The 16,371-nt window shown below is 42.2% G+C and overlaps 2 protein-coding genes across 4 annotated transcripts in view; one reads left to right on the top strand and one right to left on the bottom strand.

Moving 5' to 3' along the window:
- The window catches only part of taok2a (TAO kinase 2a), a 28,600-nt gene extending 12,470 nt beyond the window's left edge, over positions 1–16,130 (bottom strand). For 2 of the 3 annotated variants that reach the window (XM_084072500.1, XM_084072502.1), the window contains exons 1-11: positions 15,807–16,130; positions 9,931–10,074; positions 8,743–8,814; positions 7,070–7,171; positions 6,124–6,169; positions 5,265–5,361; positions 4,971–5,084; positions 3,567–3,658; positions 2,208–2,301; positions 1,831–1,912; positions 277–447 (exon numbers count right to left, since the gene is read on the bottom strand). In XM_084072500.1, the coding sequence (XP_083928626.1) occupies positions 277–447; positions 1,831–1,912; positions 2,208–2,301; positions 3,567–3,658; positions 4,971–5,084; positions 5,265–5,361; positions 6,124–6,169; positions 7,070–7,171; positions 8,743–8,814; positions 9,931–10,065 (1,005 nt within the window). In that variant the 5' untranslated portion in view covers positions 10,066–10,074; positions 15,807–16,130. Of the gene's footprint in view, positions 1–276; positions 448–1,830; positions 1,913–2,207; positions 2,302–3,566; positions 3,659–4,970; positions 5,085–5,264; positions 5,362–6,123; positions 6,170–7,069; positions 7,172–8,742; positions 8,815–9,930; positions 10,079–15,806 lie in introns of all 3 variants that reach the window. The other variant, XM_084072501.1, reaches the window with a different exon arrangement.
- LOC311055707 (uncharacterized protein) overlaps positions 1–16,371 on the top strand; it is a 269,023-nt gene that overhangs the window by 229,007 nt on the left and 23,645 nt on the right. The gene's annotated exons all lie outside the window — the stretch shown is intronic.

The following is a 16,371-nucleotide window of genomic DNA, read 5'->3' as shown; positions in this document are numbered from 1 at the left end:
AACATGAACTTATTCATATAAATCACACTACAGCAAATGTGAACTGAACTTTGTGAAGTGTGACCTTGTTCTGTGAGAGAAACAAGCAACCAGGTCTAGGAAAACCAGCCCAAAATAAGCAACTATGGGCCACATGAGCACTTTAACATCTACATCAGCTATTTGAAAATAGGCGATCTACAAGCTCCTGTGAGCTTGTAGATCGGCTATTTTCAAATAAGATTTTGCGGGGAAATTATATTAGGCAGATCTGGCAACCCCTGCCCAGTGCCCTACCTCTTCATCTTCCCCTCCCTCTGACACGGGGCCGTTGTGCTGTGTCTCCTGGAAGAGGATCTTTTTCATCTTGCGGTACTGCAGGTTGTCCAGCTCGCGCACTGCGTCCTTGGTGCGTGCGATCAGGTCCATCACCGCCGTCAGTGGACGCTCGCGGCAAAGGAAGCGATGCTGGGTGGTGGGAAATAGGGCATGTTAGCACAGTCAGCTAGTAGGACTGGGGGAAATATACCACATTATCATCCTATTTCTGAGAAAACAATGCAACCAGGTGGTCACAGGAGATGAAAAACAAGCAGGTTGAAAGTAGTTAAAAGTATCAGTGGTGCCCAGGGATCAAACAGGATCGAACATGAGAGAAAAACAGACGATCGGGGCACTCAAAAGTAAAATGGAGGATCGGCCTTTATTGAAACAAGGTGCCTCGAAAGGTCTTCATCAGGGTGTCTTTTTCCTCCCTATTCTTATTGTCATTCAACAGTATGACGGGAAAATAATTAGCTAAAATATACATTTCTTAGCACAGCTAGTTGGTTTCAGTACATAAATACATACCATAGAGGTACATCGTTTAATTATGTAGTCATGGAATTTAAGAGAAAATGTGATATTAAGGAAGCATATCAAATGTTGATGTTTGGGCCACAAATCTCATGAGAACACAGGAGAAGCGTCGCCCCTGACAGCTAGACCTCAAAAGGCAGCTACTGCTACCGCGTGGCATGTAGCTTCGTAGCCGCAGAACCGTTAACAGCTACATCCCCTGGACAATCAGGCTCATGAACTAGCTAGGAAAAAGAAAAATAAGCTTGGACAAAACTAATATACTAAATCCTTTTACTCTTATGTACTTGTACACAAGATGTAATAAAAAAAGTCACACCCTGTGTGAAGGAAGCGGTGCCTTTGGGGCGGGCCTTAACTCATTTCAGTTCGTCCCTATTGGTGGTCTGAGTCCACTTACCAAATTTGTACTTGGTAGCATGCTGCAAACTGGAATGATGGCTGTTTAAAGCCCAGCCAATGGGCAGACAGAGGGGGCGGGGCTTAAGTAATGACAGTTAGTCCCTATTGCTGGCTTTAGTCCATGTACAACATTTGTACTCCATAGCATGCTGCGAACTTGAGTTATGGCTGTTTGAAGGCCAGCCAATGGGAAGACAGAGGGGGCGGGGCTTCAGCAATTCATGCTGGTCCCTATTGGTGGTCTAAGTCCACATACCAAATGTGGACTTGGTGGCATGCTGCAAACTGGAGTTATAGCTGTTTAAAATCCCGTGCTCATCCCGTGCTCATACGGGCGCTGGGGGTCCCTGGACCCCTCTTTGATAACGTCATCAATTCATGCTCGTCCCTATTGGTGGTCTAAGTCCACATACTAAATTTGGACTTGGTGGCATGCTGCAAACTGAAGTTATAGCTGTTTGCTTCTTTGCCGTGCTCATCCCGTGCTCAAACAAACGGACGGACACGCAGACAGAGTCAAACGTAGAGCGGTTGGCACCGCTAAAAACATCTGTGTGTGCGTGTGTGCGCGCGCTCTCTCTCTCTTACGTTCAGCAGCACGTCGGAGGTAGGCCGGTCCTGGGGAATCTTCTGTAGACAGGAGTCTACGAAGTTGCGGAAGTAGTCGGACCTGACGAGAGAGGGAGAGGATTTTATTTTAATCATCAGGGTTCCAAAAAGAAGGAGGAAGAGGAAGTTCAAATAAACAAAGACATGCCAAAAAAGAAAGAAAGAAAAAACGCACTACTACTAGAGGAGAGATATGCCAAATGTATGCGGTTTGGCGCGCCTAACATAGCAGATCTACCAGCTCACAGCGCTTCAAATCCGTCGCTGTGAGCTTGTGGATCTTCTATTTTCGACATGTGACACTATCGTACCACAAAGTAGAATTCAGGCTTTTAGAGAAGTGCGTGTTGTCTCACCAATGGTTGGACGACAGGATGGGACTCTCGTTCTGGGCGATGTGGTATAAGGCACTCATGGCATTCATGTTGAACAGTGGAGGTTTTCTCTCAGCTACAGAGGGGGGAGCACAGAGAACTATATGAACACATCGCAATAAACAGCCTTCTTTTATTCAGAGGTGACACCCAGTAAAATGATCAGCGTTCAAGTCAAACTTTTATGAAGTCTTTTTGGAAACACCACCGGTAGCTACGTGGCCATTACAATATCTCTGTAATGTAACTATATATAATATAACTGCGATTCCCAGAAGTCTGTTTGGAACTAAATTAGACTCGCCGAGAAGCAATTTCACAAAGCAAAGCATGGTCTGAGAGCGGAGAATATTTTGAGAACAACAATGTCAATGGTATGCATTTACTTGAGGAATGCCAATGTGAACTTCCTATTAAAACTAGGATAGTTCTAACTCAATTGAGTAGTTAATTTCTTTTAATTTGGACCTTCCCTTAACAATCGGCTCCAACTACTTTTAGTTTTTTCAATATCACCATCATGTGTTATTGTGCAGATTAAATGCATGTATAGTATGGTATCATATGCGAGAATTCACATTTTAGGCATTTCGCAGACTCTTATCCAGAGTGTCTTACACGTGCAAGACCAGAGTAAATGGCATGAACCCTAGTCAACAAACAGGGTAGATAGTCACATAATAAGTATATCAGGTAAACTTCAAACCTAGCATCTGTCTAAACAACATGCTATCTAAATAACATTTAGATTGACTTGTGTTTGCTTGACCACAAATGCTAAGAATAACATTATGTGAAAAAATAACCAATATTACACCTATCTGCATTACATAACTAGCGTCTATCAAAAATAGGCGACAAGAAGGGATATTAAGAATATTGAGGAGTGCTAGGGGGTGAGGTGGAGTCTGAAGAGGTTAGTATTCAGACTGCAGCAGAACATGGGGAGTGAGTCTGCAGTTCTGACTGGGGGCGGGGGGGGTGTTCATTGCTTGGAAGCCAGGAGGGAGAGGAGTCTAGAGTCTAGACAGCGTTGGCCAGGGTGTCATGGGGAAGGGAGGCACAGACGTCCTGTGTTAGCTGATCTAAGTGAGCGGGAAGGAGTGTGTGGTTGAATCATGTCCTGAAGGTATGGGGCTGCCATGCCTTTGATTTCCTTGTAGGTCATAATCAGGGTTTTGTACTGGGTGCGGGCAGCAAGCAGAAGCCAGTGAAGGGACCGCTACATAAAAGGGGGTAGATGTGATATATATATATATGACTAAGTATATAGTGCTTACGTGGTTAATGCAGTAATAAGACTGACTGGTCAAACGTCGCTCATGTTACAAGTATTCTTACCTAGCTCTATGCAGGTGATTCCCAGGGACCAGACATCCACCTTGCCGTCGTACTGGCCCTCGTCCATGGCCAGGATCACCTCAGGAGCCATCCTGACAAAGAACACACAGGAAGCCAGCACTTTTATACAACACAATCATGTTTAGAGGCGGCCGCAAAGTTTGTTACGGTGGTTTCCCTTAATCAGAGGGCAATCTTAAGAGTTTGAATTAACCTCTGATTCAATAGTCCTGTATATTCTCAGGGCAACCACAACTAAAAACCTTGATGGCTTTAGTGACGAAGGCTTGTGGCCGTAACGTGGAGGTTTCTTTTAAAAGGCTAATATAGCCATAATAACGGCATTTTAAGTGTTCTTCAAGAGCGTGCCTTGGAGAGAGAGAGAGAGAGACAAGAGGGGGAGAGTGAGGAAGAGAAATAGAGCAAGAAAGAAATGCAGTGTGATGCAAGTCCCGTGTTTGATTAACACCAACAAACATTTATAAATGTGCAAGTTAACAAACATATACCAAAGCCCCCACATTACTAGTGATTTAATGTCCGCTGACATTCAACTCAGTCCAAGCAGTCTTGAGTCAGAGAAAAAATGATGGAGAGCTTGATGTGTATGAAGACAGAGACCAGTGTTGTTTCAAATATGTTAATGCAAACTAATTCAGGACATGGTGGCAAGTTTTTTCTTGCTCTTGCAAAAGACTTGCAAGGCGAGTTTATCCATGTTCCTGTTGATTTGCTAGTTATGCTGGAATCGGTGACCTACCGTAGTTTGTGACCAGCCCATAGCACTACTTTAGGGGTAAATAGTCCTTGCATTGTGCAATTTAGTTAGCCTACATTTATTTAATTCCTTTGAATAATTATTTTACCCGAGTTATTCTCCATGCACTGGTGGACAACACAAGTCGATAATAAAATGCAACCGTTACTGTCACTTAAGACGTTCTATTCAATTTTTCTTGACCCGAGTTTCCTGCCATAGAGTCCAAAACTACAAATGCAGTCAAAATATGAGTTTATTTCATAAGCCTGTTCAGTACACTACTGTAAGGTGTGCAAAACACACAGTCTATGAAGTTATTACAAACTGACCAGCCTGACTGATTAGCTGGTTGACACAATTTGGTTGCATCATGCATGCTCTAGCGAACTACTTTATTATGTTTATGTACGTTTTTAGAAAGCTATGGGGGCCACCGTCATTTAAATTCCCAGGCTGATTTGTGTTCCCGGTCTGCTTCTATACAAACATAACTGACAAAGGAATCAACAATCACCATTATTGCCCTGTTCCTTTTCATACACACAAAACGTTGTGAAATGCACCATAGGGAATGCCTCGTGGCGGAGATTTGAGCTCCACTGAGCACACTTTTCTAGTTTAAGGACTACAGGACATACACTCACCAGTAGGGGGTTCCCACAAAGGAGTTGGCTGGGGCCACGATGGAGGCTGAACCAAAGTCCCCCAGCTTGACTTGGCCCGGCTCTGTCAGGAGGATATTGCCTGCCTTCACATCTCTGATGAATAGAGAAGCCATAAATACATGTCACAACACACACATCTGTAACTTTAACCACCTGAACCCTAGCGACCCCATTCTGGGAGACGAATATTCTGCAATATAGGCGATCTACTATCAAACAGAGCAGTAATCGTGTGGAACAACATCAAGCCGTGGCGTTGTAAAAGCGGTTTACCTGTGAATCATATTGTGAGAGTGAAGATACGCTAAGCCTAGTAGTGCACCATGGGTAATAGCAGCTATTTCCACCTCCTGGAGTGGCTTCTTGTGAACTGCAAGTCAAGGAAATGTAAGGTGAGATGAGCAAAAAGAAACGGAGACTAGAGAGCATCTCAATAATCATGTTATCTGGTTAGACACACGCCAAGTGAGCAGCGCAGCTTGACCTCTGCTATTCATTAATCCCAGACTCGTTTAATTTACCCCCCCCTCTCTACTTTCAACCTGGTGTCATTAAAAGGAAAAATGTTACGTACTTTTAAAAAGTAGCGAGAATAGGAGATCTACCAGCCTAAAGTGCATCACATCGCGAGCTGGTATATGGACAATTTTCGCTAATTCGTTATAATATGTAAGGCAGGTAGGGTAAGTGATTTGCTTTTGTTAAACTAAGTGTTAAATAGCTCTATATTCTGATAGTACTCATTGCTATAGAGTGTTTGTTCAGTAAAAGGAGTCTCCCATGTTTCTCCAGCTCTGTATTAAACAGAAAATGCATTTTCAGTGCTCTCTCCTGATTGGCTTAAACTTTGTCACCTACCTGAAAATGTACTATATTCTGTTTACTAAAGAGCTGGAGAGACCCCTGCGACCAAACAAACGCTCTGTAGCAATGATTACTATCAGAATATAGTACTTTAACCTTTTTAACAAAAAATAAATAAATACCCCAAAATATCACTTACCCTACCTTTAAGTGGTTAAGCAGTATAAAGCAGTGGTTCTCAACCCATTATTGTCCTGTGTGAAGTGCTATACATTTGATGTGTATGTAACATAAATACAGGTGGTACCAACGTAAATGCTGTACTGACCTTCTAAGAGATCTGAGGCAGAGCCTAGACAGTACTCCATCACCAGCTGAGAAAAAGAACAGTGGCATGAATTATGTCACATGTACACTACATCCAGTCACATGTACCCGTAAATACTGTATAAAGTACAAGTAAAAATCTGGCCTAAGATGAAGACATTTTAAGGTATTTTCCTGACACATAAGCTCTCATAAACATCATCTATACATGCAATGTATAGATAAATGGTATGAAAACATGCAATTAATACTTCAGGTAATGTACAGGTGCACAGCAGGGAAGAGTTCTTCCCTGACAAGTAATGTCAATAGATGAAATGACAGGTACTCGCAAAGGACCCTTTTCATAGACATTTTCACAGGTAAACTCAGCGCATGCTAGCGTAACGTTAATTGTGGATGCGTTTCCTGACGTTAATTACAGGAGCCGTCCATGTTGGCACACAGTAACACCTAAATGAAGCACACCCAAATTAATATTATTTTCAGCTGCGTTTAATGGCCACAATTGCTGCTGTGAAAAGTGTTTACACTTCCCTACCACTTCTTTGGTACGGCACAACCTCAATATACACATGTTGCCTGACTGACAAATATACAATTTGTTTGTTAATTGTACGTATGTACTTTGTTCTTATCCAGAGAGACTTCCAAGTGTGAGACAGAGTAAATAGGATTAACCCTAGTCAACAAACGACTGGGTAAATAGTCACATAAGTACAGTAGATGGCAAAGAAAACGGTTTAGTTCTTCAAGACTTAGCATCTATCTAAAAAACATAGATAACATTCTTAACATTTGTGGTGAAGAAAAACAAATCTAAATAAAGCATTATGTTAACATATACAGTATATCTACATGGTATAACTAGCGTCTATCAAAATCAGTGAAAAGAAGGCATAAAGGACAGGAGTCATAGGGGGGTGAGTTTACATACACATACATACCCATGCTGTGTGCTCTCTCAGGTAACATCCTCTGTATTCAATGGTGTTGGGATGGCGAAGCTTCTGCAGAAACTTCACCTCCTTGATTATGTCCTGCCATTTCTGGAGACAGAAAAGAAGATTAACCAATGGCAATTAATTCAAAATGAGCCGAGTCATTCACACACCCTTATTTGTCCTGAACAAAGAAGGCACAATCATTTCTGTTGTTATGATTGCAAAACCCACATTGCACGATAAGGTGCCATTGTTTATTTGGTTGGCAGCAAATTGAGCATCTCCGATTCTCAGCACGAGTGCATGGTCTGAATTCCTTTAACCAGTTTCAACCTGGCATGCCTATTTTGGGCATGTCAACACAGTGCGATGATTATCTACCTTGTCACGCTGTTGCCGGTTTAATTGATCCTACCTGTCAGCTGTCACATTGCTCAATGAAACCACAAGCTGCATCAGCTGACATATGCCAGGGTGATTTTTAGCTCTACACGGGCTGGCAATTCTCCAAAAAGGAGCTGTAAATATCAACATGCCATTTTTCACAAAACTGTGTACATTGTAGACTAGAGAGTGATTGATTCCCTGTGCTTTAACCACTTAAAACTTTACACTTTTAAAAAATTACAGAATTTGCCGACGACCAAGCTCAAAACACATCGCAATTATACTTTCAGAACTTAAAAAAAAAAAAAAGCTCACAACATGCCACACGCAATTCTTTTTGAGCTTGTAGATCGCCTATTTTTGGAGATCTTGGGGTATTTATTGAACATTTCCCCTACACTTAAATGCCCAAAATAGGGACACCAGGTTGTAAGTGGTAAACAAATGAAAATAAAAACTAAAAACTTTTGAATAACAAATGAAATGTGTATAATAAAAACATTTTAATAATAATAACACAAGAAACGTGTATAATAAAAACATTTAAACAATAATAAAAAATAAATATTATGTAACATTGATGCAGTATTGTACCCAATAGGTATACAGAGAAAAGGCAGTTTCTTAACCTTTTCTTTATTTTTACGTGGTGGTAGCGGTTATAACAGGGGTCTTGCATTGACTATCATAGCACCAGCTACGATGCTGCCAAAATGTCTTGACATTACTAGAACTACGGCATGAATGGGCTTGTATGGCGACCGACCTTGACACACCAAACGACCCCGAGAAGCTTACGAAAGACAATTTTGCCTGTGCCCACAGAAAGCAGTTTATCAGTGGAGGAGCACTTTGGCCATCATGGGCAGAGCGCTCGCACGGAGCGTTTATTGATGCGTGCAACGTTCAAACCTATCAACCGTTGCTGTGCTCAAAACGTTATTAGCACAAACAGCCTATAGCTGAAACAACGGTATATGGACTTCTCACGGTTGTGGTAACGATTCAATATGAGGTCGTAAATGACCGTGTTGCCAGACACAGCATGGAGGATCAAACGTGACTTTGATGAGTAACGTACCTCTCCAAAATGTAAGCTATTTCCATCTTTACCATAGACATGCATGGCAGAAAGGTCCTGGCAACTCAAAAAAGTATGTCCACAATTTCCGTGGACATAGTCCCTTTATGCTAACATGTGTTAATTCCATCTGAGATGGCACTAAGATGGTTGTTGTCTTGTTGATATGGCACGGTGTATGTGGTCCCTATGACGACACTCTCGTTACCTCATTCGTTTGCTTGCCGCTGTAGGACATCTTCTTGATGGCCACCACCTCATTGCTGCGCACATCTCGGGCCTGTGGAACAATGGACAGATTGTGGAAACGCAGACAAACCTAAGGCAAACCAGTGGGCCTGTCAGGGTGTGGGAAAGCTATCCGAATTCACAGGCCAGTACATAAACATTCAATCAATTTAAGGAGGTGAATTGGGGGGTCATATTACATGTTAATTGAATTGCAAAACATCACAGCAACACACATTATACTGTATAGTACAGGCATGGTGGGCATTAACCACCTCTTTTTGATCTAAATAGCGCATAAAATGCAGCATAAAGACGTAAAGGCAATGGTGGATTTCAATGTCTGACACTGGGTGTCATGCACTAGACTCTATTACATGTCTTACAGGATTTGGTGTTCTCTTGAAGTAATATTTTAGGTTAACATGTAACTAAACTCTCTCAATCAAGAAACTTCCCGGTGTGTCGTCTTCAGGCTATTCCGTTCTTTGGTAGGTGGAGAAAAACAGCTAAGCAGCTGCTGAAAGCTGCCAAGAATTCACTTCCATTCATTAGCGACGTTATACCATGAATGCAAATGAATGCACAAAAAGCCATTTTTGTGACACATCCCTTCCCCTGAAATGTCGATTCACACTGAAATGTACTGTGAATGAGCATGATGGCCATTCTTAAGAATTGGAAATTTTACTTAACTCTTAAAAACACACAAAAGTATGAGGACACGCACCAAAGTATGTAACGTGCTATTGAGGAAACATACACAAGTATGAGGATGCACATTCTCTGGGACGCCAGAGATCAGGCTGCTAAATTAATTTAAATATTCCCCATAATGTGAAAATCACACCATCTGTTGCATTATTCATCCCCACAGAACCTCGTTGTCAGACTAAAAACAAGATATTTGAGATATTTGCAGTTATTTTGAGTGTGAATTTTTACCCCAACCCAGAAAGGGATGAACATTTTTGTAACATTAAAGGACGACTTCACTCATTTTCAACCCATCTTCATATAATTGGTCCTCACTAATACTCATGATAAAATGGTACAATTTTATGAAGTCGTCCTTTAAGTTATTTTAACTGTTGCAGTGAGTCTTTACGGGCCAATGTACCTAACCCAGACTGCCTCACCACCAACAACAGGCCAGTTCCGTACTCACAAAGTAGACGGCGCCGAAGCTGCCATGGCCGATCTCGCGGAGGTCAGCGAACAGCTTCTCGGGGTCATCTCGGTAGAAGAGCTCTGCCACCTCCGGGTCCTTCAGATTGCCTGCCCGTGCTGCACTGGCGGGCATGGCCAGGGCCTGGCTGGGGGAGAGAGACAGGGGTCAGGGTCAGTGTTGCCATGTCCTCTTATTATAAGTGACTTTGGGCTTGTTTTTCTGTAAAGTTGCTTGTAAATATTGGTAGTTGCAGGTAAGTTGTGTTTTTTTGGCCTTGTTTATAAATATTTTTCTTCTTTTTTTGGAGGGAAAATGGCAGCTCTACAAGCGATGCAGATCTGCCATTTTCAAAAAGCTTTAGCCTAGTCGCTTTTTTTTGGGCTTGTTTTCATATACCTGGTTGCTCCGGCAACACTGGTCAGGGTTACACTGTGTAGTGTGTACTGGAAAATCCACCAACAAGGGGAGTCAAATGTATGCCCAACCTACCAATAGAACCCTGGCCCTGCCGGTGGTTGGCCCTACCCATGAACTATACTATCCAATAATCAAGGCCCTATTCTGGGACACACATTTGGCAAACATGGCCGATCTACTAGCTCGCGACACGCCGGGTTGTCAGCTTATTTTTTCGTCAAAGTTTATTTAGTGTAGAGGGGAAAAGGGAGGGGGCCTACAATAGAGCCCTGGGGGACTCTGGTCAATTAAATATACATAGGGTGTATGTGGTTAAAGGACATCTAGAAAACTGGTACAGGCAATGTCACAAGACTGATTTGAATCTGTGACAAGATACGTGACAAGGCTGGCCAGGGAGGTGAAGCATTGTCTGGGACAGCTCCTATGCATTAGCAAGACCTTAAAGGGCCTCTACAAACTAAGCTTGTCCTGACATCTCCTGACTACATCTGGTAATCAGATCGGGTGGCGTCAGGTGAAATCTCAACTTTAAAGTTGCTCCAAACATTGCAAAGTCTACAGCTGATGGTACCGAGAGAGAGGAATTAAAAGTAGTACCATAATCTCCCTTCCCGATGAGTCCCACTGCCTATTAAACATACTCAATCGCGTACTCTTAACACAATCCATTACAATGGCCCACTTAAGACGTGTCCTGAGTGACCAGTTTGCTTTAGGGCAGCGCCAGGTAGACACATCTAAGATCTAATCACCATAACCACCTCTGGAGGTGGAAAGAGATACCAATCACATTATTAATAACGAATATATGCAAATCTGTGGCATTTACTACTACACAGTACGCACACCACGCAATAAATGAAATATTGGCCGCCATGCACATCTAATGAGGAACTACATATACAAAGAGCAAGGTTGAGGGGTAGCTGAAATCATGAACTTAAACCTAACTACCGTAGGTGTAGAATAAATAGCGTCAAAGCCAGAGCATGCAACATAATGTCCCAAACAATTACTGTTATTTATGAGAGAAGGCTGCCTTATTTTATGTCAGTAATAAGACTCCAGTCCAACATACATACTGGAGACATATTTTAATGTCAGGTTAAATAGCTAGACACAATCTATGTGAGACATTCAACACTGTCAGTTGAAAAATCTGGCTAAATCTTGGCCTTTATCGCACAGCTGGATGTTAACCAAGCAGGAAGTGAGAACACAGAATGAATTGGATTTTCCTCCAGTCCATTCAGAAGCAACGACAGCCAGCCAGTTGTGAGCTTGTAGATTGGCTATTGTCGCTATTTGTCGTACAACAAAGAAGAACACCCCCCCCCTCTCTTTGGTTCTTTTTTGTCTCCCTTTTTTTTACAAATGGAACCCTGGTTGTTTAGTATGGCGAGGTGCTGGCTAGGACAGTGATTCTCAACCTTTTGAATTTCAAGGACCCCCAGTTTGATATGCATTAGGCCACGGGCCCCCATTTGACAAGGATTTTGTATCTCTGGGAACCCAATCTATCTATAGCTGTAAATACTGAGTTTATCCATTGCGTTCCATTTGTTTCCAATCTCAGAGTCACAGGCCGATAATGGTACATTTTGACCCGACGTCGAGAAACAGTGGGGCCAGGACGACAAAGACGAGCCAGCATCATTAGCATGCGTCTATGATTCAGTGCCTGCATGAAGACGCGGCCTTGGGGCTTCCATTTAATGCAATCCCTCATGGGCCACTTCCTTGAACCACTTAAGCCCTATATAATTTGACGTATGAAGAGTAGCGAAAATAGCCAGTCTGCAAGCTCACAAGGCATCACGACCCACTGTGAGGAACATTCGGGACATTTATTTCATCTTTTGAAAATCTTTGCCTATAATGAGTTAACCCATTAAGACCGGGAACGCATCTGTGTAATTTATAGATTTCTTTGGCTATTTTTTCTTTTTTTTAAACGTGAAAATGTGTGCAAATCTTTTGAACAACATTTTAGACTCAAATCTTTGCTTCTGGGAGTCCCTAGAACAACATGTTTTAATGAGGATCGGCGGCCAAAAACATATGATGTTGGGGGTCCTTGACATGAAAGAGTTTGAGAACCACTGATATAACATACGTTTTTTTCAACAAAAAAAAAAACTGCTAGGATTTAGAAGACATTTGTACAGATTAGCAGATTTTGCACACATTTTCATGATTTTTCCAAAAATAGCAGATCTACAAGCTCACAGCGCGGCACTCGGTGCCGCGCTGTGAGCTTGTACATCTGCTATTTTTTAATAGCCAAAGAAATTTAAAAATGACACAGATGCGTTCCCCGGTCTTAACTCATCCATTCCAGTGCCCTCTGAGTGAAACCCTGTGTGATTAGCAACCATCAGGGGATCGATCATACTGGAGATAAATATTCTGTGACTACTTGAAAAGGTAAGAAAAATCGAAAAATCTCTGGCACTGGGCAAACACAGCCAGAAATAAGTCTGGCACTGAATGAGTTCATTGGTTAAGGTTGAAAGTGGTAAAACGAAACTATGCAAGGGCAATACTGCCTGTGCGTGGCATCTGTGAAAAGTACCATAAAACAATTTCATGGCGTCATGGAAGTAGTTTGCTGGTGGTAAATCCGAGGAAGCACGACCACAGAGGCGTGTGTTGTGCATGTGTGTGTGAAGCCGCACAGCCTCCAGCATTTAGAACATGTTTAGATTTGACAGAATCGTCGCTATCTGGCAGAAACCTTCCATCTGCATAATTCACTCTCTTTTTTTTCATGAATGCCCTGTTTATTTATTTATTCTATTTTGTACTTCCTCGCATCAGTGTCATGCAATAGTAGCAAAAGTACTAGCCGATAATATATAAGCTCACAATGCGTCGCATTGTGTGCTGGTAGTTCTGCCATTTTCAATATTTTTGAAAAGGTTTCACCTGTAGTGACAAGTCCAAAATAGGCCCGCCAGGTTGAAAGTTATGGTAGTCTGTGGGATTTATAAATATTTAACAAATGAAAAGTATTAAGAGCTTGTATGACCAAATACATTGGAACATAGGTAAAGTAATGGTTTTGGATATACAAGGTTTCTGCCCGACAGCGACAATATATATCCTGTGACAAACGCATCAATCTGGCTTTTAACACTTGCAACTCAAAACATGAAACGTTTGCAAAGCGAGCGACCAACTCTTTTTCCATTGCAAGTGGCAGAACATTCTTTCAAATAAGAGTGTGAAAGAGAGACGTTTCTTGTTCAACAGAAACGACGAGTCATAATTCGGTGTGTCAATGAAGCCTGATGACCATGATCACATGGCTGAACCGACTCCGAGCTCCCAGACATGGGTGGCTGATATGGGTTGTCATTCTAGAGAGGGAAGCGAGGTTGTTACATTTGTACAGTGGAAACTACATCTATAGTATAACCACTTATATAACCTCTTAACAAAAATAATATTCAGTACATATACATATATTTTTGTTGTTCGATTAACTTGTGTAGCTGTGCTCACAACTTGCCTATTTTAAACCTGTTTATGTCTATTTTATTGCCTATTTCATGTCTTATGTGTTGGAGATTCCCAAAGATGTTCACAATGAGTGTGCCTGTACATCCAAAGTGACAATAAAACTCTGATTCTAAGGGTGATTGATTTTGTTGCGCACTGAAAACAGTAGATCTATAAGCTTATAGCACGTTGCACTGTTGGGAGCCCAAATATAAATCAGGCATTAGAACTGAGCAGAGTGCTCGCAACTGCAACCAGGTTCTGAAATGAATACCCTGCCTGCTACTGTAAGCTTCATTTCACTCAGATACGCCTACAAAAAATGGATCGTCTCTGTTTCCTAAACTTTAGCTAAATGCAACAGACAGTATAGTGTTTCACTCGGTGTGGAGAAAAGCATTCCTTCTCCTCCTGACTGATGTACCATCTGGTGATAAATAATGGACAAATATGTCAAGCTGCTCCGTCATGATACCACAGCTAAGTGGTCAATGACTTTGCTTCATCCCTTGTTGAGAAGCTACAGTTCTATGTTCAGATCCCAACTCAAGCCAACCCAACCCAGAACCGTGGAAAAGATATAAACAAAAGCGACATTATAAATGATACATCAATCAAAGCTTTAGATCAGGCTGGTTTAACCACTAAAACCCTATACTTCATTGTCACACAGCGAAAATAGCCAAAAAATAGTCTATATTTAAGCTCTTGTAGTTCTAGATCTGCTATTTTCGCTGAAAGTTTGCTTAGTTTAGCCAAATGTTTGACTATTCTGACATGCCCAGAATAGGGACACCATGGTTCATGTGGCTGGTGCCTGGCCTTTTGCTTTAAAATATAAAATGACTATCCTTTTTCTACACCAGTGCCATATGAGAGTGAGACTCCTGTGTATTATATCCTTAAATCCAGAAGGTTTCCCATTATTGCACACACGTTTCCCCTTCAATAAAAATATTGATGACCCATCCAATTATTCATATAAGTTAATTGACGATGGACGCACAACATTGGTATAACCACTTTCACCCTATAGTAAGTTGAACGGGGTTCCCCAGCCCAGGGCTCTGAACTCCTTTTTCCCACTACACCCAATGTCTTCAGCAAAAATAGCCGAATAGGGATAGGGAATAGGGATGCTAGAGCTCATGTGATTAACTTTGGAGGGGTGTCTGATTGCATAATGCTTTTTGGACTTGCTTTTACCCCTGCAGACCAGGGCCAAAATCACAAACCCATTAGAAAAGAGAAGACTCATTCCAGTTTACAAGGTGACCAATGACTTCTGACTGTTTACTCCTAGTAATGGACTTATTCTGTCAGAGAGTATAAAGTCTTCCAGGAACATAATGCAATTGGGGCTTGTGTGGCTGATGTTTTTGGTTGACCTTTTAAATCTCATGTGAGTAGATGTTGGAAGCACAATCACTGCATTGTCCCCAAGTTGTACAGTAACTTTTGTCAGGGTGAGATTGACACACAATTACACGAACGTTACAGTACAATGATACCCAGTAGAATCCTGTGGAACTCTTTGAGTGTACACATCACCGAATATGTGGTTGTATTTGTACACTTTAAATTAACACTCAGGATCCGATACAGTGTGCATCAGATATCACACTGAGCAACCTTTCAGTGAACATAGATAAGAGAATCAGCTTAACAATCTCAGATGGGAGAACATTATGAGGCTGGTTCAGACTAGAGCCCGTTAGCTTCTTGTTGTGGTTCAGTGAAAAAAACACACATATACAATATTGTTTCGATATACTACAAAAAGGGGTATTGACGACGTCCAAAGTCTTCAACGTGTCGGCAACCATCTTATTATTAGCCAACTATTAGCTTATTTATGATACATGATAGCAAAAGAAAACTCAAGTATCATCATTACCCCCACCAGCTAGCTGACCTACCTAACTAGCGGTTAGCATAGCATCACTTACCGCGGCTTATTGTGCCACTCCGCTCCTCTTCCGCCACGAAAAGAAAAAAACAAGCGTTAGCACCGAAGCTAGCGAGCCACGGCGGTCCTCATAGCCCGGGTCCCTGAACCGCTTTAGTCCGTCTCCATCACCGAACTGTCTTTCTTTTCGGGGTGACTGACTACGGCTAACGGACGGTGACTCCCTGGCTAACTAACGGGCTTCCCTTGTTGTTCCGCTGGTTGCTTTCACGACTAGCCGTTAGCCTAGCCAGCGGTCGGGGCTAACTAGCTTAGCTTTAGCTTAGCTCCTCCGGGGGCTAGAGCAGCGCTCAGCTGGCTGCTGTGGCTGTATGCCGCTGCTTCCTCCTGCGGGGTGTGGCTGCTGCTCGGTGTTGCCAGATCGCGTGAGTGAGGAGGGGACATGAGCGCGGCGACCAGGTCTGTGAAAAACAGCCTAGAATAGGGGTCTTCAACGTTTTCAGGCCAAGGACCCCCTAGTTGAGAGAGAGATGAAGCAGGGACCCCCTCTATATTGTAATTTTTTTTATTTCAGATAAACTTTTACTGCTCTTTTTTCCCTCTAC

This window comes from Gymnoscopelus microlampas, assembly GCF_963454915.1.
Source record: "Gymnoscopelus microlampas genome assembly, chromosome: 11".
Taxonomy (NCBI): Eukaryota; Metazoa; Chordata; class Actinopteri; order Myctophiformes; family Myctophidae; genus Gymnoscopelus; species Gymnoscopelus microlampas.
Note: the sequence above shows the minus strand (reverse complement) of the source record. Positions and strands in the feature narration are given on the sequence as shown.